Source organism: Eutrigla gurnardus (genome assembly GCF_963514095.1).
Source record: "Eutrigla gurnardus genome assembly, chromosome: 10".
NCBI lineage: Eukaryota > Metazoa > Chordata > Actinopteri > Perciformes > Triglidae > Eutrigla > Eutrigla gurnardus.
Window position 1 is genome coordinate 5,323,896 of NC_139924.1, and position 24,076 is coordinate 5,347,971.

At 43.3% G+C, this 24,076-nt stretch overlaps 1 protein-coding gene across 1 annotated transcript; it reads left to right on the forward strand.

Annotated features, from left to right (window-relative positions):
• Positions 1–2,995: 2,995 nt before the first annotated feature.
• On the forward strand, positions 2,996–23,698 carry LOC311020441 (uncharacterized protein; the record flags this gene model as incomplete). Its single annotated transcript, XM_084020464.1, has 9 exons — positions 2,996–3,332; positions 8,334–8,451; positions 18,359–18,507; positions 18,808–18,939; positions 19,487–19,687; positions 19,979–20,077; positions 20,159–20,335; positions 23,304–23,402; positions 23,484–23,698. The coding sequence occupies 9 exons, from the start codon at positions 2,996–2,998 to the stop codon at positions 23,696–23,698; spliced, it is 1,527 nt and encodes a 508-aa protein (XP_083876590.1).
• Between the last annotated feature and the right edge of the window lie 378 nt (positions 23,699–24,076).

Sequence of the window (24,076 nt, forward strand, 5' to 3'; positions counted from 1 at the left end):
ACATGACAGGCCAGACACACCATGCTGTCCTCAGTCGTGGATTTGTGTACTCCCAGCAACGGTGACATGGCAGAAAGGGGAGACAAAAAAGAGTTTTAGTTCCATCAATCCAAGGTGCACTTACTGCGCCTTATAGTAAGCTATCTACAAACAATAAAATAATGCATGGTCCAACGTAAGGAATCAGAGTACATACTGTACTTACTAATTCTGACAGTGGAACAGAATCATGAGAAAGTGAGGGAACCCCACAAAGTTTTCACATTGATTTAAATCATGTTAAAACACTTGTTAAATACACTGTATTGTAACAATAATGGAAATCTCGGCAAAACCCTCTTTTTCAAGCCAATGGCACACTTCGACTTTCGTCCAAGCTGTGTAAGTAATTTCTACAAGAAAACAAACAAACAAGCAAACGAACAAAACATAACAAGAAACAAATGCTTAGTCCACCTTTCACCATAGAAGCTTCAGCTAGGGTCAAGCTCACCTTGATTCTCTGAAGTTTCTTCTGTTCTCTCTCTCTTCTGTTCTTCTTTGTTCTGTTCTGTTCACAGTAATCACTATTGGTATGTCACACCTGGTTTGTAGAGGGGGAAGACCAGACCATATGGTGCAATCCATGGGGCAACCAGCTCTTAACTCACACATGACAGCAGCCATTGTGCCAGCTCCCAGGCCCAACACACCAAACCTCGCCCTTTCCCCTGGGAGATTAAGGTTCAATTCCCGGCATCAACAAACCCTGATCCAGTAGCCCCAAAGTCAGTGTTACAATATGATTTTTGCATCAGTTAAGGCTTGGCCTCTGACGTCAAATACCTTCCTTTATCACTGAACTTTTGTGCAGCTTCACAACTTGACTAAGCCCGTCAGCAGGGTACAGCAGACATGGGATGAGGCCGATCATGGAAAAGTATGAGGAGACAAATACATGAGTAAAATTGTCTGTAAAATAAGTGTTTAATATTTTTTAATTTTTTTAATTGTCTGTCTTTAATCCACACATGACTTCAGTAGGCATTAACATGGTCACTCTGCATGAACCAGGCCTTGAACTCACAACCTCAAACTGTATCTGTAGATCACGTGACTTGTTACAAACTTTCAAAAGCCTTTGTCCAGTGAGTCGTACAGCTCACTTAGATGCCCCAGAAAGAGGGGTTATATCCTTGCTGTAGGTACCCAGGGTTCAATTCCCCCAGCAACTTCTTTGCTGTGTGTCAATTTCCTCCTGAAGAAGGGAGTAGTCTAACTAAATAACTAAACTTTAAAAAATAAACACAATTATAGGTGCTGCGCAGCGATGTGTCGGGTCCGGGCTATTTTTAGCATATTTTGGCAATTCTGAGCAACAAACAAGAGAATAGGAAGGCAAGACAGTTGACATTATAATGTTCATTTTGCACCAGTTGAGGCTGAAATCCACAATTTTTGGAACCAAAGACCATTGTCTATCGCAATCCAGTGAATCCAGTTTTTGTCAAACATCATCTACCATGACTCTAAAATTTTGTACATTTGTTTCACAAAGAATAGAAGGTATTTTGATGTATTACCATTATCACCTTTTCTGGGGCTTGAACACACACCGTCTGGCTCTAAGAACCAGCTCCTAGCCAACTGAGCTAATTGTCTGGAAGTGCAAGTAGCAAGGTATGATATCTGTCAATATGGGAATTGAACCTGTGACCTAAATGCAGAAGTCACACATTGTAAGGTAATAGACTAGTATGGTGGACCTGATAACTCAACACAGCTAGCAGGTTAGCTCAGTCACTACTGCCAGTGACTTTAGACTGGCTGGCAGGTGTTCAAATCCCAAGAGGGGCAATTATGTTACAGTTTGATCAACAGGATCTGGAGAAGAACTTTGTAATGAATAAAGTTTTCCAACTGGAATATGTCAGGTGTTCCCTTCATTTTTTGAGCAGTGTATAACAAATCACTGAAATCACCCTACTGCCCTCCCAACTGCATTTTGGTCCAATCGCTGCAGGCTCGGACATGCCACTTATTCTGCCACCACACACACCCGCAGACCAATCACTGCCTGAAGACTGAAAAAAAAGGAACAAATATTCACCCTGTTGGTCACATTTATGAAAATATGCTCATTGGTCTGGGGATTGACCTATGACCTAGTTTGATTTGTTGTCATTAAAAGATCATTTCAAAGGAACCTTAACCTTTTGCTGTGACACTCACGGCCGCTGGTAGAGGTGACGCACAGACCTGATTGGTTAACAAATATGGTGAACCATTCCAGAGATACTCAAATTCTGAGATTATGGATGAGGTCATTTAAAATGAACCACAACAACCACATTTTTCCTGCATTTTTTGTTTTGTTTCCAACTGAACTTTTTGTTATGATTAAACTAAACCCTTCGATATGTGACACTTGAAATGGATGACAAAGGCATAATCAGTTCTTGTTGTTGACCTTGAGAGTTTTCGGATAAACACGTTCTAAATATCTTATGAAGGTCTTTTCTCAGATAAGAAAATAAGATTGACAAAGCGATAGTGAGGGTGGACCTGCAGCATGGAAGGATCTCTGAAGCTGTTTAATGTGAAGACTAAGGGAGAGCACGAGTGCATATGTTTGTGTATGTTTGTGGCTCATAAAAGGAGAGTAAAGAGTGATTATTGAGCTGGTGATAAGCCGTAGCCATGTACAGATCATTAAAGCCACTGTTGAAGCCACATGCAGACCCCGAAGGAACGGCTACCAACACACTGTCGGACGGGGAAAGCTGCTGCTGCGTAAGTTGTGTTAATCGCATTGAATTCGATAGAATCGGATGAAACAGTCAGACAGAGAGCAGAGCGAACCGGAATAATAACAATGATCTGTCCTGCAGCGCTTCCTTCATCCTGATGGTGTCAAACAGCTGAGCAAATATCATTCATCTCGATACCGTTGCTTAGCACGTGACATTACAGCACTCAAAGAAGACAATCCGTTCTGCCGTCGTAAGAAGTGACAATGAAGAAAGAGTTCTCCTGCTGCTGCCCATTGCTGATCCCCAGCAGGGAAACTGCTCGTTTCTACCTGCTCTGTGTGCTCATTGCTTTTTACATGCTGGCTGGCGCTGCCATCTTCTCTTCCCTGGAGAGACCAGCAGAGATAAAGGCCCACCGGCTCTGGGAAAGGAGGCGAAGAGACTTCAGTCATGAGCATAACGTTAGTTGCGAACACCTGATATCTCTGCTGCGCCACTACGAGGAGGCCAGGACTGCAGGCATTCGGACAGAGCGAGGCAGAGCTCTGTGGGACGTCCCCGGGGCTTTCTATTTTGTGGGAACCGTAGTCTCCACCATTGGTGAGTCAAGAAGAAAAGATGGCAACATCTGCTGATCCGTGTGCCTATCAATGCCAACCGCATTAAAACCTAAAGCAGAACGTTCAGTTTCAGTTCCTAGATTGTTCTGCACATCACATTCATAAGTGGTTCAGCCAATTTATTGAATTTAATGAATGGCCAGCCTGTGGCCAGCCTGTCAAATTGTAACATGATCGGTAGTACTCGTAACATGATCGATAGTACTCGGTAGTACTTGAGCGACAGCAGGTGTGCTCTGATTGGTGGACAGGAAGGAGCCGTCAGTGGGAAATGTAATTTTTTTAGTCAAACGTCTTCTGCTCAGTCATACTTTCACCTAGAATCTCCATTTAAACTTTAAAATGGAGACACGAGTGGTGGGCTCTGATCGGTGGACAGGAAGGAGCAGTCAGTGGGAAATGTCGTTTTTTTAGTCAAACGTCTTCTGCTCAGTCATACTTTCACCTAGAAACTCCATTTAAACTTTAAAATGGAGACACGAGTGGTGGGCTCTGATTGGTGGACAGGAAGGAGCAGTCAGTGGGAAATGTAGTTTTTTTAGTCAAACGTCTTCTGCTCGGGCATACTTTCACCTACAAACTCCATTTAAACTTTAAAATGGAGACACGAGTGGTGTGCTCTGATTGGTGGACAGGAAGGAGCAGTCAGTGGGAAATGTAGTTTTTTTAGTCAAACGTCTTCTGCTCGGGCATACTTTCACCTACAAACTCCATTTAAACTTTAAAATGGAGACACGAGTGGTGTGCTCTGATTGGTGGACATGAATGTACTAAAAACTATATTTAGTAATGGGAAATGTCGTTTTTTTAGTCAAACGTCTTCTGCTCAGGCATACTTTCACCTAGAAACTCCGTTTAAACTTTAAACTTATGCAGACACACCCCCGGGCGGCGGCCCACTGCCTCCCTCTCAAAATTTCCCGGCGCAGGGCAGTCAACTCGACGTGCTTTATCCATCATGCGGAGCTACTGCTCTACATAGACAATGAATGGGATCCGTTGACTTGACGTCTGTTGCCAGAGTTGGTGTGTCTGTACCATAAAGCACGTCGAGTTGACTGCCCTGTCACCGTATGTGAATTTGCATAAAGTTCGATAGATTGAACTTTATGCAAATGACGTCCGTCCAACGCAATGCCGCCGGCTCCAGAAACTTCGTTCAAACTATCAAACTAGGCAGTGTTGATCAAATATGAATCCAATCGGTGGTCCGTTGCGTCCATATCCGTCGCTGCCGGAGTTGGTGTGTCTGTACCATTATACATTACCTGCGCTTGTTTCACCACTTGCGGCTTGTTGCGCTGATTAGCGCGTCTGTGTGCAGTTCAGGGTCAGCTCAGTTAAAAAAAAAGAAAAGAAAAGGGGAACATTCGAAACCATAAAACTAAAACATGCAATTATCGATAAAACCACCAAAACACACAAAATATGCACACTAAATAATGACCCCGTCACAAATTCATAACTTAACAGAAGACATTTTCAACAACTCAATGCATATTTTGTTGCTTGGATACATCACAAACATAAATTTTATAACAATTAGGAACACCGTTTTATTTATGACAGATTCCTTAACATTAATCTGGTTAGACTCCTTTGTACCAAACCAGAGATTCTGATTGAAATGCATGTATGGCCCAGATTATTGACTGATAAACTCGCAGCTGCACTTTAAAATCTAGAGCTGTGTCAATTTATGTATAGGATAAATGTCTGTGGATGCAAATTATTATTGCAATATTTTATTTTTTTTACTTTAATTATTTTAAATGATCTTGAAATTATGATGACCGTTGCTTGACTGTTGATGGCTGCGTATTGTCACGGATGTACTCGAAGTGAAGGAGGCATGGACCCAAATGCAGTAAAAAAGGTTTTATTTAAATTATAAACTAACAAAAAAACAAAGTCCAAAAATTAAGGGAGACCGCAGGGGCAAAAACACTTTAAAATTAACCAAAATGTGCAAAAACACAAGGGCAAAAACACTATGAAAAAACAAAGAACAAGAATGCAAAGCATAAACAAAAAAACTTGCAAACGATCATCCAAGGTGTTGACAAGACCAGAAGACATGAGGAGGACACATTGGGTGGTCCTGGACCACACAGGCAGGGCCGTAACCAGGGTTATGAAACTAGTGAGGTAAAAAACCATGCGAGCGCGCAAAGTGCGAGTGTAGCTGCCGCCGAAATACGGCAATGTGTTACCATGGCAATACCGGAAGTTAGAGAGTGAAGATATTATAATTGATTTCTAATTATTTTATTATGTTTACATTCTTTTTTGATGAAACCTAAATGCAGTTAATTCATAGTTCTACTGTCAAAATGCATTGAAATGTTTCACTAAAAATTGTTTGTGAGGTCACTTCCTGTCCAAGTAATGTCCGACGAGAGTGTAAATCGTCAGTACGAAAAAGAGAGACGAGAGAGGACTGGCTACTACTGGCTAAGCAGGCGTACACGGTAACTATTCTGAATATTGAAACTTGTGTACTAGGGTTACACATCTCTTTGTGATAAACGGTTCGATATGCATCTAGATACACAGGTTACGATTCGATTAAAAAACTATATCCTTTATCACAGACCGATTCGATTCAAAAACGATATCCTTTAATTACAGACCGATTCGATTCGAATCGATTCCATACAGTGTAAGAACGATACGATTCGATTCTACGGTTAATATTTGTTGTAGATATTTTATAAAATAAAGAAGCCGATTCTATGAAAGTGACAGTACAATAGTTTCTCTTCAAATATGTAAAATACCACATATCCCCAAACATTGTGGCTGTATGGCACTGGCAAAAAAAAAAAAAAAAACAGAACAACAAAATCACATGTCAATGTATTTATTTTTAGACATGGACCAAAAAAAAACTCTGTCTGAATCGTTGGCTGGCGGTCACAGGACAGCGTCATGGACGCTACCCGTGCTGCCACCGCCTCTTGTGGCGCAAGTTGAGACACAAGCGATTGACATTCAAAGCCGTCCGTCTCTCACGTGCGGTCGCAGAGTGCCTGCGGTCACACGGCAGCGTCGCAGCCGCCTACCTGTGCTGCGCCCGCCTCTCCACCTCCACCTCCTCCATGTTCCGTGTTGTCCCTTGTTTATAACTCATACAAGCTAGCCAGCTACGGCGTTTCACGGGCAGCTTCAGCTCTCGCGTTGTTTTAGAGACGCTGGTGTAATGCCGCCCATAGATATGATGCCGCCAACCGCTTCAAAGTCTTGCGATACCCGATCCATGACTCTGTAACCAATTCATCTAGGAATTCATTGATAATTCGTATCGATTGAGGAGGCTGCTACCGATGCAGCCGTATCTCTCACTTGTTGAACCGAATATCCGGTCGCATCGGTTTATCGTTTACAACCCTATTGTGTACCCATGTTTTAAGGAAATAGTCTGTGAAAATAGTGTATGTAAAATGTGTTTATTTGTTACAGTTTTCACGGTGTTCCGTAACTTTGTGAAGATAATAAAGTAGTTGTGGACATCAGTAAGAAGCGTGGATCATTTAACCCAGGGTAGATACAGTGAAAACGTGTCCTAATCCATCACGAGGCTTCAGAGTGCAACGTTGCTTCTTCCCGCAACAAGCTACAAGCTACGAGCTACATCGAGCGGCGGTGTCTTCATCCTGCAACAAGCTACGGGCTACAAGCTACATCGAGCGGCGGTGGTTTCATCCTGCAACAAGTTACGGGCTACGAGCTACATCGAGCGGCGGTGTCTTCATCCTGCAACAAGCTACGGGCTACGAGCTACATCGAGCAGCGGTGGTTTCATCCTGCAACAAGCTACGGGCTACGAGCTACATCGAGCGGCGGTGTCTTCATCCTGCAACAAGCTACGGGCTACCAGCTACAACGAGCGGCGGTGTCTCCATCCTGCAGCAAGCTACAGGTCTCAGTGGACACTCCGTGGAGCAGCTTCAGGTTACGACACAGTCCACAGGTTTGACTGTGTAATTGTTATGCCTCAGGAAGTTGATGGATAGAACTTAAGTTACTGTTAATCATAGCAACCAAGACATTAAAGGGATTCTGAACATTCATTCATTCATTAAAAAAAAAAAATCTATTGAATGCTCTGATAACCGCTATTGTCTTGTCGTTTTGCTGAAAGGACTGTTGCTTGACAATGTTTGATTTCAATAAGTTGGGAAATTAATCTCAGGTGCTAACTAAGGGTGTAATGCTGTTATTTGGTTACTCACTGCTAATTATAGCCATCATAACTTACCTTGTTTTTTCCATATGGTAATTCTAAAAAGTTCAAGATGTCTCAAAATGGTGATAATCAGTCTGATGTCATGTCACAAGGGCAAGATGCAGGGGAGCTAGATGAGGAAAAAAATAGAAAATCCTCTCGTGAAAGACGATTAACACCTAAAATGCAAGAACTGAAAGAGCAAGAGCTAATTCAAAAGGAGAAGAAGTTTAAAGCAACATATGAGAAATGGAAAAGTAATGTAAGAGACATACAAGGTTGAAGCAAGACTGCTCTGAAAGTGACATGTATGACATGATGGATGAATCTGAGAAGCTTAACTCAGAGTTAAAGGAGCTGTATGACAGTATCCGACTCCAAGTTGCACCAAGTCAAGACATTCGGAGGAAAGCTGATGCATGCACAGCTGTAACAGCAGACTTACTACAATTGATGAGAGTGCGCCTCATTGAAGGAGGAGGTGAGTTTGATGCTGAGGCAGAGAGAGCAAGGTTACGCATACTACTGGATAATGAATACGCTAGGTCCATATACGGATCTGAAGCCTCCAGAGTTACTGCACGCAGCTACCACCATTCAGAGCATCTCTCAGAATCACCTAGCATTTCGGCTAAGAGGGCAGAAACAGCTGCGCAGCTGGCTGCTAAGAGAGCTGAAATCGACATGGAAGATGCTATTGAAGCTCAACGTCAGCAGCTGAAAAAACTTGAAAACCTTGCTCCAACCCTGCAGATAGGCTGTTCTACCTGCAAAGGTACATAGCAGGAGAGGCTAAATCCTTTCTTGAAGGCAGCTTCTACAGAACAGACGAGGACGCCTATCAACAAGCATGGGATAGGTTGAACGCGAGGTATGGCCATTCCTTTGTAGTGCAACGAGCTTTCAGAGAGAAACTAAATATGTGGCCAAGGATCGGGGGAAAAGAGTTTGTCAAACTGAGAGAATTTAGCGATTTGAACCGTGTTGAACCCACACCACCGTTAACCTACTGCGGCATGGACTGCTTTGGTCCCCTCCATACCAAGCAGGGTCGTAAGAAACAAAAACGGTACGGCCTCCTGTTCACATGTTTTTGTTCCAGGGCAGTGCACATAGAGATGTTGGAGGACATGACGACAGACGCGTTCATCAATGCCTTACGATGCTTCATCGCTATCCATGGAACTATTAGGCACATTAGATCGGATCAGGGTACTAACTTTGTGGGAGCGAGGAATGACATGGCAAAGGCTCTGAAGGAACTCAATAAGGAAAGAGTGGCTGCATACTTGACAGAAAATCAATGCGACTTCCAGATGAATACACCACACTCAAGTCACACTGGCGGTGTCTGGGGGCGCCAAATCAGGACAGTGAGGAGTGTACTGAGCACAGTCCTTGCCAACGGTGCTGGAAGACTGGACGACACTTCCTTAAAAACATTCCTTTACGAAGCTATGTCCATTGTAAATAATCGACCACTCACCGTCAATACCATCAGTGATCCCAGAAGTTTGGAGCCGCTCACGCCAAATCATTTGATCACAATGAAATCTTCGGTTCCACTTCCTCCACCAGGAAGGTTTATCAAGGAAGACCTGTATGCTAAAAAACGGTGGAGAAGGGTCCAATATCTGTCAGAGCAATTTTGGCACAGATGGAGGAAGGAATACCTGTCAAACATTGCTTTGCGGCAGCGATGGCATGCGCCAAGGCGTAACGTAAATGTGGGTGATATTGTGATCATCAAAGAGGAGGACATCCCTCGCAACGAATGGAAACTTGCCAAGGTTGTTGAAGCAAATGAGGATGATGAAGGACTGGTACGGAAAGGGACAGTGCAAGTTGGAGAACGAAAGTTAGGAAAAGGAGGCCTCAATCAACCGTCCATCATTCAAAGACCCGTTCAGAAGTTAGTGGTTCTACTGAAGAGTAGCCAATAAGGGGAGAAAGGTCAGAGATTGATTAAATGTATCCTTAAAGGTGGTCATTATACTGTAGTTCATTTTCAAATGAGTATTCTTTGTGTTGAAAGGTGAATTATATTGACTAACTGTGTTGTTAAATTGTTTGTTGTGGAAAATGGTGATTATGGTCACATGGTTCATTTCAAATGTCAGATGTTAAAGGAAACAACAGACCAGTGTTTGGAAATTACCATTAATCATTTTGTGAAGAGTGTGTTGTGGAAAAATGAATCTGCCCAATAAAGATCAACAACCAGGATCAGCTTTTTCTCCGAGGTTTATTCCACTAAGTATTCTCATCTGCAGAAGAAAGTACTGTTCACCCCTGCCTTCTGATGCAAAGGTTCAGAATCAGCAGGAACGACCCTGAGTCCAACAACAATCTCCCTTTTAAGGAGGAGGAACCATGGACAAAGGACGGATCATGTCCTATCTTACAAAGACAAGATGTACAGGCAAGGTCAAGATTTACAGAACACAGGCGTCATAGTCCTGAAATTATCTTATGTCAATGTGGCACTCATGTTCATATCATCTACAAACAGGCATTCATTTTCGTCATAGCATAACAGTCAGATGAGGAGATGCGGATCGACGTCTGGCCTGACAAATATTCTGATTATAAAGTACAAACATCCAAAATTCCCATTACAAGTGTAAATTTATTTAACTTCTCCATTTGTGTTAATTGAAGGTAATTTGGTGGGAGTGTAGCTGCCGCCGAAATACGGCAATGTGTTACCATGGCAATACCGGAAGTTAGAGAGTGAAGATATTATAGTTGATTTCTAATTATTTTATTATGTTTAAATTTTTTTTGATGAAACCTAAATGCAGTTAATTCATAGTTCTACTGTCAAAATTCATTGAAATGTTTCACTAAAAATTGTTTGTGAGGTCACTTCCTGTCCAAGTAATGTCCGACGAGAGTGTAAATCGTCAGTACGAAAAAGAGAGACGAGAGAGGACTGTCTACTACTGGCTAAGCAGGCGTACACGGTAACTATTCTGAATATTGAAACTTGTGTACCCATGTTTTAAGGAAATAGTCTGTGAAAATAATGTATGTAAAATGTGTTTATTTGTTACAGTTTTCACGGTGTTCCGTAACTTTGTGAAGATAATAAAGTAGTTGTGGACATCAGTAAGAAGCGTGGATCATTTAACCCAGGGTAGATACAGCGAGCAAAACAATTTTGAGCACTTATTTATGAATAAAAAATAAAATAAATTGTGTTTTAAACTGTGCAATTACACAAATACACAATCACATAATGTTGTTGACTGGATTTTTAATAACTTTTGACACTCTCTCATACTGTATATATTGACCTTTTGGAGGCCTGGCTGGATCCTGTCTCCAGAGGGTTCAACTCACTGAAAGTACATAAAAAGGACAGACAGACAGACAGACAGGCAGACAGAATTATGATCAGTTAATGCAAATGTGACAAATTCTTATTTACAAAGGCTGTCTAATCCTCCATCCCTGTCCTGTCTGTCATTCCTGTCCTCCTCTCCTCTGATCCTGTCCTGTCTGTCATTCCTGTCCTCCTCTCCTCTGTCCCTGTCCTGTCAGTCATTCCTGCCCTCCTCCTCCGTCCCTGTCCTGTCTGTTATTCCTGTCCTCCTCTCCTCTGATCCTGTCCTGTCTGTCATTCCTGTCCTCCTCTCCTCCGTCCCTGTTCTGTCTGTCATTCCTGTCCTCCTCTCCTCCATCCCTGTCCTGTCTGTCATTCCTGTCCTCCTCTCCTCTCCTCCGTCCCTGTCCTGTCTGTCATTCCTGTCCTCCTCTCCTCTCCTTCGTCCCTGTCCTGTCTGTCATTCCTGTCCTCCTCTCCTCCGTCCCTGTCCTGTCTGTCATTCCTGTCCTCCTCTCCTCCATCCCTGTCCTCTGTCATTCCTGCTCTCCTCTCCTCCGTCTTTGTTCTCTCTTCCATTCCTGTTCTCCTCTCCTCCATCCCTGTTCTGTCTGTCATTCCTGTTCTCCTCTCCTCCATCCCCGTTCTGTCTGTCATTCCTGTTCTCCTCTCCTCTGTCCTTGTTCTCTCTTCCATTCCTGTTCTCCTCTCCTCTGTCCTTGTTCTCTCTTCCATTCCTGTTCTCATCTTGTCCATCCCTGTCCTCCTCCGTGTTCTTACATCTTTTAACAAATCGGTCTACGGTATTCTTCTCTTTTTGGCATTTTCTTTTGTCTGTGTGGGAGGAAAGAAAAAAAAAAAAAGATATGCATATGTTATTCATCATTACATCACAATTTACTTTAAGATTATTTTGTGTCAATCAAATTCAATTGACAAAGTTAAAAAAAACCTGGCTATAGAAAAATATTAACACTTTTGTTTTTGCTCCCATTTTTCATGATCTGAACTCAAATATCTAAAACATTTTCTATATACACAAAAGACTTTCTCTCAAATATTGTTCTCAAATCTCTCTAAATCTGTGTTGGTGACCCCCCCACTCCGAACGGACAGACGGACGCAATCAGAAAGGAAACGGAGGCTCGCGTCGCGCCCGTGTGGGCTCGAGCCGGGTTCAGCCGCGCTGGAGCGCAGCGGGCAGAGAAAAAGTGTATTTCGTTTACTCTGAAGTGGAGAGCAAGTGGGACAGATCCACGCGTTTCACCCGGTTCAGCACCATGTACAGCTGCGGGGGCGGGGGGGTCGAAACAGCGGTGTTTCGGAATGGAGAGCTGTCCCCCTCCACGTCCTAACTTCACCGCGGTCGGCTGTAGCGGTTAATATAATTTGTGATATTTCTATTCGATTTTCATTTTTTTTTTGTTAAATGAATATTTTTATGAAAAAATCCCAGGAAATATTTACCGAGGTATTTACCTCGGGTACCTCATAGCTACGGCCATGCACACAGGACGACCAAGCAAAGACAGAACAGAAACACACAGACTAAATACAAAGGGCTTGGTTCATATATATTCCTTTCGTTTGACCAAATATTATCGGGTGGAAAACATTTCCAAATCAAATCCGACTCCCACTATTTGAAAGTTCAAAACCAAACTGTTCAAATTAATAAATTATTCTGTAGGCCTCAATCTAAAACGTGAATGCCCGTAGTTCAGTCTTCTCGTCTCTGCATCACTTCATTTAAAATTACAAAACCAGTCTGGGAAAAGAAAAAAAGGCTAAATGAATTGTTGTAACACATTGACCACGTCTCGTGATTCATGGTTCATGGTTGCATTTCCCAGAAGCGCAGATGTGTCGAGGAGACGAGGGCGATCCTGGCCGGATAGTTTGTTCCGAAGCAGCCGAGATGTGACATAAAAAGTAGAAAAGTATCATTATCATCGGCTTTTATCGATAGTATGTTATTATAGTATTTCTCAATAAGAATAAAGTGTTTATTCCCATGGCGCACTGAGCCGCCCGGATATGAAAGCGAATGTAAAACGGCGTCCACGCGCTCGAGATCCGTTTAAACACTGAATGTCAACACGGAGACATAAACGCGTCTGCGTGTTTCCTAAACGAGCGCAAATGGTGCGTTTGTTGTTGTTGTTGTTGATGCGTTTGAAACTGATTTAAGCTGATTGTAAAGTGGCTCACTCTGAAATGAACAGCTACATTTTGCCACATTTAGCTCCAAACAACGTTTGAAAATGTGGTGAGCATTTTTTAAAGTCACTTACAGCAATATTAACTTTTGGGTGTAAAAAATCAATTTAATATAAATATAAATGTTAAATATATACCTCGCTGCCTCGGGAGATAGTATGGAAGTAGCAGAGGAAACGAAAGCCGTCTCGGTCTATTTATTTTGAACGCCTCAGCTCCTTCAGGCTGCTGATGTCAACGCGCGGCCAACGGGTCAGGTGTAATCTGGGAAGTGGATACTGTAGGAGGAAAATATAGAGTCAAATATGCATCATATTATGAGCGTTTAATTCGACTTATTTTTTTAAGATAAACAGAACATGCGCGGTTTTGTTTCATGCATCTGGTATGAGTTTTTCTTTTCTCGTGTAAGCTAAAAACCGAGGACACCATTCTTTCTGAATATCTACTGACTGCAAACGATGGGATAGTATTACTGTGTGGGATTTATACTGGTTTATTTATTGTTTTAAGACGTTTTGTTAACAACATCTCACCGAGTAGCCTAAGGCTTTTCAATGATTTCATTACACGTGAGTCACACATGCTTGGTCCTTGTGTACCCCATATGCTTAGAAGGGCTCTATCATCCAGAGCCGGAAACAGCGTCAGGAGTGATGGTTGCAGTTAAATAAGGACGACTTCAACAACCGTGTTTCTGCTTTGTTGTTTAGTCACACTTCCAGCTTCGGATCTGACTCCTTTATCAGACTAGCTGGCCAATGACTAATGATGGAAAACTGTGGCATTTAGTTTAGTTAGCCTACCTTGTCAAAATACGTCCTGGAGGGAAATCCAACAAGAAGCAAGAACCTCCCTTTTTCATTTCCATTTCATCATGTGATTCCACAGGTTTTCAAATTGCATGGCGTATTTTAGGTGGGAGGAGGGGCTCAGCTGGTGCTATTTATGCCTGGGTCTATCTTTTTGCATCTCATTTACCGACTCATCCGGCAGCAGTCAAAATGATCCTGGCGGACTCTTACATGATCCTACTGCTAATTTGCAGCTTCCCCGCTATTTTCGGTAAGTAGCTGCCCTGCTGATTGGGTTCTCCCTTAATTGACGCAGCTCGTTAATTGTTCTGTGTGTGTGTGTGTGTGTGTGTGTGTGTGTGTGTGTGTGTGTGTGTGTGTGTGTGTGTGTGTGTGCGTGCGTGTGTGTGTGTGTGTGTGTGTGTGTGTGTGTGTGTGTGTGTGTGTGTGTGTGTGTGTGTGTGTGTGTGTGTGTGTGTGTTAAATTTAGGCGATCAGCATAAAGTCTTTGAAACGCGGCCGACCAGACGTGTGACGCGTCATGTGTTTGCCTTGCATCATATGTTCATCTAATGTTTATTGGAATCATTCCAGCTTAAACATCAGTAGCCTAATAACCTATACGACATTCACAGCATTTGTAGAGCGGCAAATAACCATTAGCTACTATAGTGGAATAAAGTCTGGGCGCAGAATGAAGGCGCTCTCTCTCCGTGTGTCGTTATCCGAGCTTCTCTCGCATCGTTCTCAGACGACGGTCGCAATAATAGATCATTTTGTAACAATAACTTTTGTTTGTGGACAGAGTCTGTCACGGGAGCTGCAACCTTTAAAAGTGACTGCTACAGGTGAGTCATCCCCCTGTGTGTGTGTGTGTGTCTGATTGCTGAATTCTGGGCCCTGAACACAGGCCGCCTCTGAAGGCGCCTGCCCTCAGTCGCCCTGTCTGGTCTTTGAGCGCCATTTTTGTCAGATCTTTTTCATTCTGATTTTGTCTCATTGATCATTGTGGTAGCCAAGAGCTACGGAAGCCCTAAACGGCCATGCATACATATATTTTATTTCCTCCGTTTTCCCGTGATAACGAGATAATTTTACTCCGTTTTCTCGTGATAACGAGATAATTTCCCTCCGTTTTCTCGTGATAACGAGATAATTTGACTCCGTTTTCCCGTGATAACGAGATAATTTTTCACCCGTTTTCCAGTGATAACGAGATCATTTTGAAGTTCGGTAAAGTTGGAAAGATATTCACAGAGTCGAACTTCCGGGATCAATAAATCAGAAGTGAAACGTTTTTCAAACACAAATGATGCCTCTGTCTCACCGTAATATCAAAGACTACGAGCTACAAGCACCAAAACCCCCATTTTTTACATAAATAAGCCGTCCTGCGAGCTGAACGGAGAACATTGATCTCCATGCGCAACCGGCAGCCGGGCGAGTGCACAGGCACCGTCTGCAAATTGCAAGACAATAAATAACTCCACTGTTATACAGTAGGCCTACAGAGCAATGGCGTAGCCCCAAAAATTGCCGTCAGACGATGCGTTGCGACACCGTCACCTGGCAAGTGGCAACCTGCCAAGTTTGCTGACGCGCATGTGGCCTCTACAGTGGGCAGGTGTGCACCCATCAGGAGTGATTCTGATTTGCAGTCGTTGTGGATTATGATCCTTGACAGACAGCTGTTCGAATTGAACAACCGTTTTCAGAGTGACTCTTATGGAATAATGAAGGCTGCTGCCTCCCTGCTGCCTGCATCAGGCGCGTTTTGCCAGCTGGACGCATTGCGCGGGCCGAGCAGGCATTATGGACTTGGTTTGGAGGCCTCTGAATTGACTGTGTTTGCGCAACTCATCAAACGGAAAGTGAACGGGGGACATCAGTTCCCGTCCATTATTGAAGTGTTGGACTCATGTGACAAAGATGTTTTTCCCAACATGAACTGTTTACTGCGTATTCTGATAACACTGCCTGTTACAAGTTGCTCTGTGGAGCGCCTGTTTTCAGTTGTAAACCGGATTAAATCCACCAGCAGAGCTACAATGCTCACATAGAGACTGAATAGCATCTCGCTGCTCATGTTTGAAAAAGAGCTCGCGGAGAAACTGGACTCTGATGAAATAATAAATGCGTTCAAGGCCAAGCCACGCCGTCTTGCCCTTTAAATTGAGAGCTGCGCAGTGCGCACAGGTAAGCAGCAATATCGTTGTGTCCTTTACTCCTGATAAGCCCAATAGTTGTGTTCAGATGGTTAAATAGCTTTGTTGATCATGCGTAATGTGGATACGTTATGGCTCTATGAGAGAGTACGCGCATGAGTGTGTCATATTTCTATGTTCATCTCATTGGGCACTGTGTGTGTGTGTGTATGTTTTTGCGGTGTTTTATTTTTGAGAACACAAAGTGTGCTTTTTCTATTACCTTGTTATTGATTTATTTGAGAGCATGTCACATGTGTGAATGTTTAGACCTGATGTGAACTACTGTTGACTATTACTGATAGAAGCACACAACGTGTGGGTATTTTTTGTGTTATGAATGTTGTATTCGAGAGAGATACATTCTTTTGAATGTTTGTGGTGGTGTAACACTGTTGAAAATAAATTTGGCACACCCAGTATTTGCTGGTGCACACCCAATGTCTTTTTTCTGGCTACGCCAGTGCTACAGAGACTCCAAAATCACTACACACATCAAGGGTCTCTTTATGGTCAGTTCGAATCTGTGAATATCTTTCCAACTTTACCGAATTTGAAATCTCGCCTATCACGTTTAATTTGTTATCTCGTTATCACGAGAAAACAGAGGAAAATTATCTCGTTATCACGAGAAAACGGAGTAAAGTTATCTCGTTATCACGAGAAAACGGATGAAATACAATGTATGTTTGCATGGCCGTTTAGGGCTTCCGTAAAGAGCAGCTCCATCATTGCACTTTTATTGCAGAAGCGTGACAACAGCATTATAAAAGCTACTGCAAGGAACGAAATGGCAAAATTAAACTTGGTGGCACCAATTACAAGTATTAAGAAAATCTTCTCACAGATGGTCTCAATGTGTGTTGCATAGAATACTTTTAACTAAGTTGTACTGATCACCAGCAACATATACTTCTGCCCTGTAATCCCTATATTTATTTGATTTAAATCCAGGAATTATACATGTCCTACCTTTAGCATTTTATTGAATGAAAAGGAGACTTCATGACTACATCACATGAAGTCTCAGTGTCATCTGTGGAGCCATATCGTTTTTTCAAATTTTATTTAGATAAAAAAAATGCACGTAAATATATAGTCAAATGATTTTTTTGGGATGAATTACACATACGATGTTTGTCAATTTAAAAGATACATTTTCACATCAAGAAAGCTAAAGTATAAATGAAAGTATAATGTTGAAGTAGAAGACTTCATTGAGTAAGAGACTCCTCTGAAGCTATGACGCTTGTTTGTGTCGTACCGCGGTGATGAACTCACACTAAAGGCGGTTCTGGCTCATTCTTTCATTCCACAGATGTTAAAAAGCGTCACTGGATATAACACCATCCAGATAAGACAATGTTCACCTGGACCGTTGTTGTCATAGCGCTTTTCTACTCTTTTTCTCTCAAGGCGCTTTAAACTCTACATATGAGATACTTTATGAACCGCTCACACACATTCATACACTGATGGTACTGATAGCTTCTGGGGGGATTTGGGGTTCAGTCTGGCACCTTTGAACCATTTAAACCAATGACTCACTTTACCTCTGAGCCACAGCCATTAGCTAGTAGGTAAGTTGCCTTACATATTTTGTCTGAAAGAAGGTCACAGAACGGGCGTCGCTTGGACTCTTCTATTCTTGTTTAGGCTATTTGCAAAAACATGGTGAGGAGTTGTTTCCCGTCATTTCTTTCTTCAGTTTCCTTTTTTTGGAATCATCAGGTTCAGGACGGCTCCCCTAGGACGAATACCACGAATACCGCTCTATTTGAGCGACTGCAGCTGCAGATGATTAAATTATAGAAAGTCTTTCAGCCTGTTTATTCACCCATCACTATTGGTTGGTAATGTTTGGCCCCTGCACTTTGGACCCCGTGTCCCAAAAGCTGAACCCTTTAATTGTCATGAAATGTTGTATATTGATGATTCGCAGTGATCCTTCATATCTTTTCTCTGGTGTATCATCAGGTGAGAATGAGACAAAATAAAGATGACTATGTAATATTTAATATGTGCACGTGCACAGCAAGGGTGGAAATGTGTGAATCTACCGATATGGTTACCTGTTCTAGTTAAGCGTATTCTCACAAAAGACCATTAGAGGTCAGTATTACAAAGGATAAGGGTGAAATGTGCAAAGACATGGAAGAAGGCTATGCATATGTAACATAACATTTCCGTATTTACAGTGATGTCTGTGCAATATTAATGACTGTCTTGCAGAAAAAGCTGTATGGGAAAAGAGTATGACATCCGCGAGGCCGTGTGCTGTGAGAATCATCTCTATGACGGGGCAGGGCTGTCGTGTTGTGGAGGGCAGGCTTACAACAAGGAAGAAGCCACTTGTTGTAAAGAAGAACGCGGCAGATCAGGTGATGACGTACATCTGTGAGAAACCAGCGGCAACTTGTTTTAACTAAGGGATCTTCCTCAGTCAGCATCACAAGGTCAATGCTGACTTGAACTCATGGACTCATTTCCACCAATTTTGTGGTTTTTATGATTTTTGACGCATCAGCTAAATGATCACTTGAGGACTTTACTTCTACACATAAATATCACAGCAGCTTCACTACTGCTAACATCGTTACTCATGAAACCAGCGCACTTCTGGCTGATCTAAACGGCCTCTAGCAAACAAGCATTGTGGTGTCTGTGTCTGGTTTTCACAGCGGTCACCAATGGTCTCAGTGAGAAGGTGTCCAATTGCTGCGGTCTGAAGGCCTACTACAAACTCAATGAAATCTGCTGTCAGTTGACCGTCAGTGCCAAGTCTGCGCCAAAGGCTGAATGTTGTGGTGAAAGTGAGTAGAACTTGTGGGTTTTAAGCATCATATGAACAGTATACATTTCCAAATACAATTTCTTAAGGTTTCATTATAGTAATAAGTACCACTCCCACTAAAAGTACTTCTTCTGTACATCTATATCTTTAGTAAGCAACAGTATAACCAGACCGCTATAGTGAAGGTGTACGAACTCTAGCTAGAGAGCTAAGAACCTCACCACCAATATACAAATACGCCGTGTGGGGTGTTAGGAACTTATGGAGAACCCAGACAGAGAGAGTCGTGAGGTGGGAGGCAAATAAACATGGAGGAAATATAAAAAAAAAATCAAAGACAGGACAATCAAACACACAATCCTCACGTATACATGATTTTCTGAAACAAAATTAAAGTATGAGACCACAGAAATTCATGATTCTGCTAATGTTACAAATGATTCACGTCAGTCATACACAGGTGCACATGTGATTCATATTTTGTTCTGCTCTGTTGTATTATGTCCAAACACTTGGCTGAGATGAAAGTGATACCCTTTAAAGGATCACCCTGATCTTTTCCATAGGGGCTTTTGATGTGGACAAGCAGATGTGTTGCGGACCATCTAATAACCGCAGTGTCCTGACAAGAAGTTCAAGTGACCACCTGTGCTGCGGACATGGCCAGTTCAACCACAAGACGGAGTGCTGCTGTTCGACGGGAGATGATCTTAAGAGAATGCCCCTCACTTCCAGCTGCTGTGTGGAGGAATCCGCTGCGTCTGAATGTACGTCCCTTACCTGCATGACACAGCAAATCTTTCAAATCACATGATGCAGTTACAAACCTCTACAGGCGTGAAGTAAAATGAGGGTCCAGTCCGAAGAGGGTGACGGAAACAGGAGGGTAGGAAGTGGGGAAGGGGCCATTGGACCCCCACTTTACTGGTGTGTGGTGTGATCCCGTCAGCAAGATCGTCTCCTGTTTCTAACTTAATTGAATATGGTGGTTATACATTTCCTTCATGCTAATTCATGTGTGTGGTGGCTGCATGTTGATTGGATCTTCGTCTTCACAGCTCTGTGTGGAACAACGGCCTACAACACGTCCCACCAACTGTGCTGTCAATCGACTGTTGCAGCCAAACCTACACCGGACACCCAATGCTGTGGCAAACGTGAGTGGAGCTGAATCCAAACAGCATCTTGGTGAAAAAACGGGTTCCTATCATCTTTGACGTGGCCGATCTTTTCCACAGAGACGTTTAACAAAGACAAACAGTTGTGCTGCGGTCCGACCGATGACAAGAGGATCCTGGAGCCAGAATCCATCCACCACCTGTGCTGCGGACATGGCCAGTTCAACAACAAGACTGAGTGCTGCTGTGATGATCTTAAGAGAATGCCCCTCACTTCCAGCTGCTGTGAGGACTCAGGTGTGTCTGAACGTCGTCCCTTATCTGCCGGACACTAGTTTAATCCATAGAAGTCTGTTTTGGATTCTCGGCTTCGTGCTTATTATTGAACATTTTGAGTATTCCCACTGAAATAGAAAACACTAACTTTAAATGATTACACCTGTTGAAGATTGGAGACCATACTAGAAAATAAGGCCCTGTCATTTATACAAAAAGTCTTGGAATCCTTGCAATTAATTCTCATGAGAGCTTCAATCTCCATTCTGGTTAGGTACAGTATTTATAATACTAATTAAAATCATTGCAACACAATACATATGAATCTCTTACAGCTCAAAACCATCGTTCTTTTTTTTTCTCCGTCAAATTTAGAAAAAACATTTTCTCACCCTTTACAACAAAGCCTGTGAAAGATGTGAACTAACTGAGACTGATTGCACTGAATATTTTTTTTTGTTAGTTTTTGTAGCCAGTTGTTTTTTTCTCACCCACTTTACTGGTGTGTGGTGTGATCCCGTTAGCAAGATCATCTCCAGTTTCTAATTTAATTGGAAATGGTGTTTATACAATACTGCGTACCCTGGTATGTATGCCAATGTGGTATTTGCATGTATAATGTACAACGCATTGCTAAATGCTGCACGGTAGTGTAGTGGGTAGCACTGTCACCTCACAGCGAGAGGGTCCTGGGTTCGATTCCCGGGTCGGGTTCCGGTTCCTTCTGTGTGGAGTTTGCATGTTCTCCCCGTGTTAGCGTGGGTTCTCTCCGGGTTCTCCGGCTTCCTCCCACAGTCCAAAGACATGCGGGATGGGGATAGGTTCATTGAGTAGCTGTGAATGTGAGTGTGAATGGTTGTCTGTCTCTACATGTCAGCCCTGTGATAGACCGGTTACCTGTCTGTCTCTACATGTCAGCCCTGTGATAGACTGGTTCAGTGGCGCCGCCAGGATTAAATTTCAATGTAGGCCTACGCACAGAAACGGCAAATACAACAACAAATGGAAAAATACTTTTTTAAGACTAAATCTAATGTTTTCAGTATCAGTGAAATCAGTAGCGTATATCATGGTGATAGGCCCCGGTGCAAATATTTTTTTTGTGCCCTCCATCCCCACCCTAAACACAAGCGCACGCTTGTGAGCACTCCACGCACACACACACACGCTTGGACACACACGTACAGTACGGTATGATAACTCTCCCGGCCCGGGGAGAGAGACATGCATCGGCTCGGCCCACAGTGATCAGCAGCAGAGAGGTGACGAGACTAGAGCCGAGCTGTATTGTGTAGTGGAGAGGGGCCAACACACGCCTTGCGCAATTGCGCACACACGCACGATCGTCCTCTCAAATGCGGCTGCGTCTCTCCAGGTCACTGTGTGAGAGAAAGAAAAGCTCTGACTTGCTTGGGCAGACGTTGTTTGGTGTCACCCGCTGATTTGCATAATTTAAATATCTAGCCCGCTGAAAAAAAAAATTGCTTCAAATTTTTTTTTTCACCTTCAAAAAAAGTACGCACAGTGCGTACAGGATTCCACTGGACTGGTTACCTGTCTGTCTCTACATGTCAGCCCTGTGATAGACTGGTTACCTGTCTGTCTCTACATGTCAGCCCTGTGATAGACTGGTTACCTGTCTGTCTCTACATGTCTCCCTGTGATGGACTGGTTACCTGTCTGTCTCTACATGTCAGCCCTGTGATAGACTGGTTACCTGTCTGTCTCTACACGTCAGCCCTGTGATAGACTGGTTACCTGTCTGTCTCTACACGTCAGCCCTGTGATAGACTGGTTACCTGTCTGTCTCTACATGTCAGCCCTGTGATAGACTGGTTACCTGTCTGTCTCTACATGTCAGCCCTGTGATAGACTGGTTACCTGTCTGTCTCTACATGTCAGCCCTGTGATAGACTGGTTACCTGTCTGTCTCTACATGTCAGCCCTGTGATGGACTGGTTACCTGTCTGTCTCTACATGTCAGCCCTGTGATAGACTGGTTACCTGTCTGTCTCTACATGTCAGCCCTGTGATGGACTGGTTACCTGTCTGTCTCTACATGTCGGCCCTGTGATGGACTGGTTACCTGTCTGTCTCTACATGTCGGTCCTGTGATAGACTGGTTACCTGTCTGTCTCTACATGTCGGCCCTGTGATGGACTGGTTACCTGTCTGTCTCTACATGTCTCCCTGTGATGGACTGGTTACCTGTCTGTCTCTACATGTCTCCCTGTGATGGGCTGGTTACCTGTCTGTCTCTACATGTCAGCCCTGTGATGGACTGGTTACCGGTCTGTCTCTACATGTCTCCCTGTGATGGACTGGTTACCTGTCTGTCTCTACATGTCTCCCTGTGATAGACTGGTTACCTGTCTGTCTCTACATGTCAGCCCTGTGATGGACTGGTTACCTGTCTGTCTCTACATGTCGGTCCTGTGATAGACTGGTTACCTGTCTGTCTCTACATGTCGGTCCTGTGATAGACTGGTTACCTGTCTGTCTCTACATGTCGGCCCTGTAATGGACTGGTTACCTGTCTGTCTCTACATGTCAGCCCTGTGATGGACTGGTTACCTGTCTGTCTCTACATGTCTCCCTGTGATGGACTGGTTACCTGTCTGTCTCTACACGTCAGCCCTGTGATAGACTGGTTACCTGTCTGTCTCTTCATGTCCATATACCCTGCCTTCGCCCAATGACAGCTGGGATCGGCTCCAGCCCCCCCCCCCCCCCCGCAACCCTGAATACAGGATAAGCGGTAGACGATGGATGGACATTGTCAAATAGGTGTATTTAATGCTGTTTTATTTGGTGTACAGACAGCACATTGTGGGCGTTTCTTATTTTCCATTTTTGATGGACAACAAATTACTTTCTCTCATGATCTGCAATTTTCCTCCCAAGCATGAAAATAGCACTGTGCATGGGGGCCTTCATGCTAATTCATGTGTGTGGTGGCTGCATGTTGACTGGATCTTCGTCTTCACAGCTCTGTGTGGAACAACGGCCTACAACACGTCCCACCAACTGTGCTGTCAATCGACTGTTGCAGCCAAACCTACACCGGACACCCAATGCTGTGGCAAACGTGAGTGGAGCTGAATCCAAACAGCATCTTGGTGAAAAAACGGGTTCCTATCATCTGTGACGTGGCCGATCTTTTCCACAGAGACGTTTAACAAAGACAAACAGTTCTGCTGCGGTCCGACCGATGACAAGAGGATCCTGGAGCCAGAATCCATCCACCACCTGTGCTGCGGACATGGCCAGTTCAACAACAAGACTGAGTGCTGCTGTGATGATCTTAAGAGAATGCCCCTCAGTTCCAGCTGCTGTGAGAACTCAGGTGTGTCTGAACGTCGTCCCTTATCTGCCGGACACTAGTTTAATCCGTAGAAATCCTCTTAAAATTCTTTTGCTGCACCTGTAATCTGTAATAACATTTTGAGATTAATCCAGCTGCTCCATATTGGTTCAGGACTGTTCTTTCCAAAGAGGGGAGGATTGTGAGGGAGGATTTAGGAGTCATTTGTCTTTGTTATGAAGCTTCTTATCTGAAGATACTTGAAAAAGTGTTTAGGCTCAATGCCAAACCTTTGCTTGATCTCAGTAAAATTTAAAAGAGTATAATTCTCATACATATCTGAAATTTTACTAATCCCTTTGTCTGCCTACAATCTTCTTTTATTCCGTAAAGTAAGAAAAACGTTTTCTCACCCTATAAATCAAAGCCTGTGAAAGACCTTTCATGATTATTTTTTT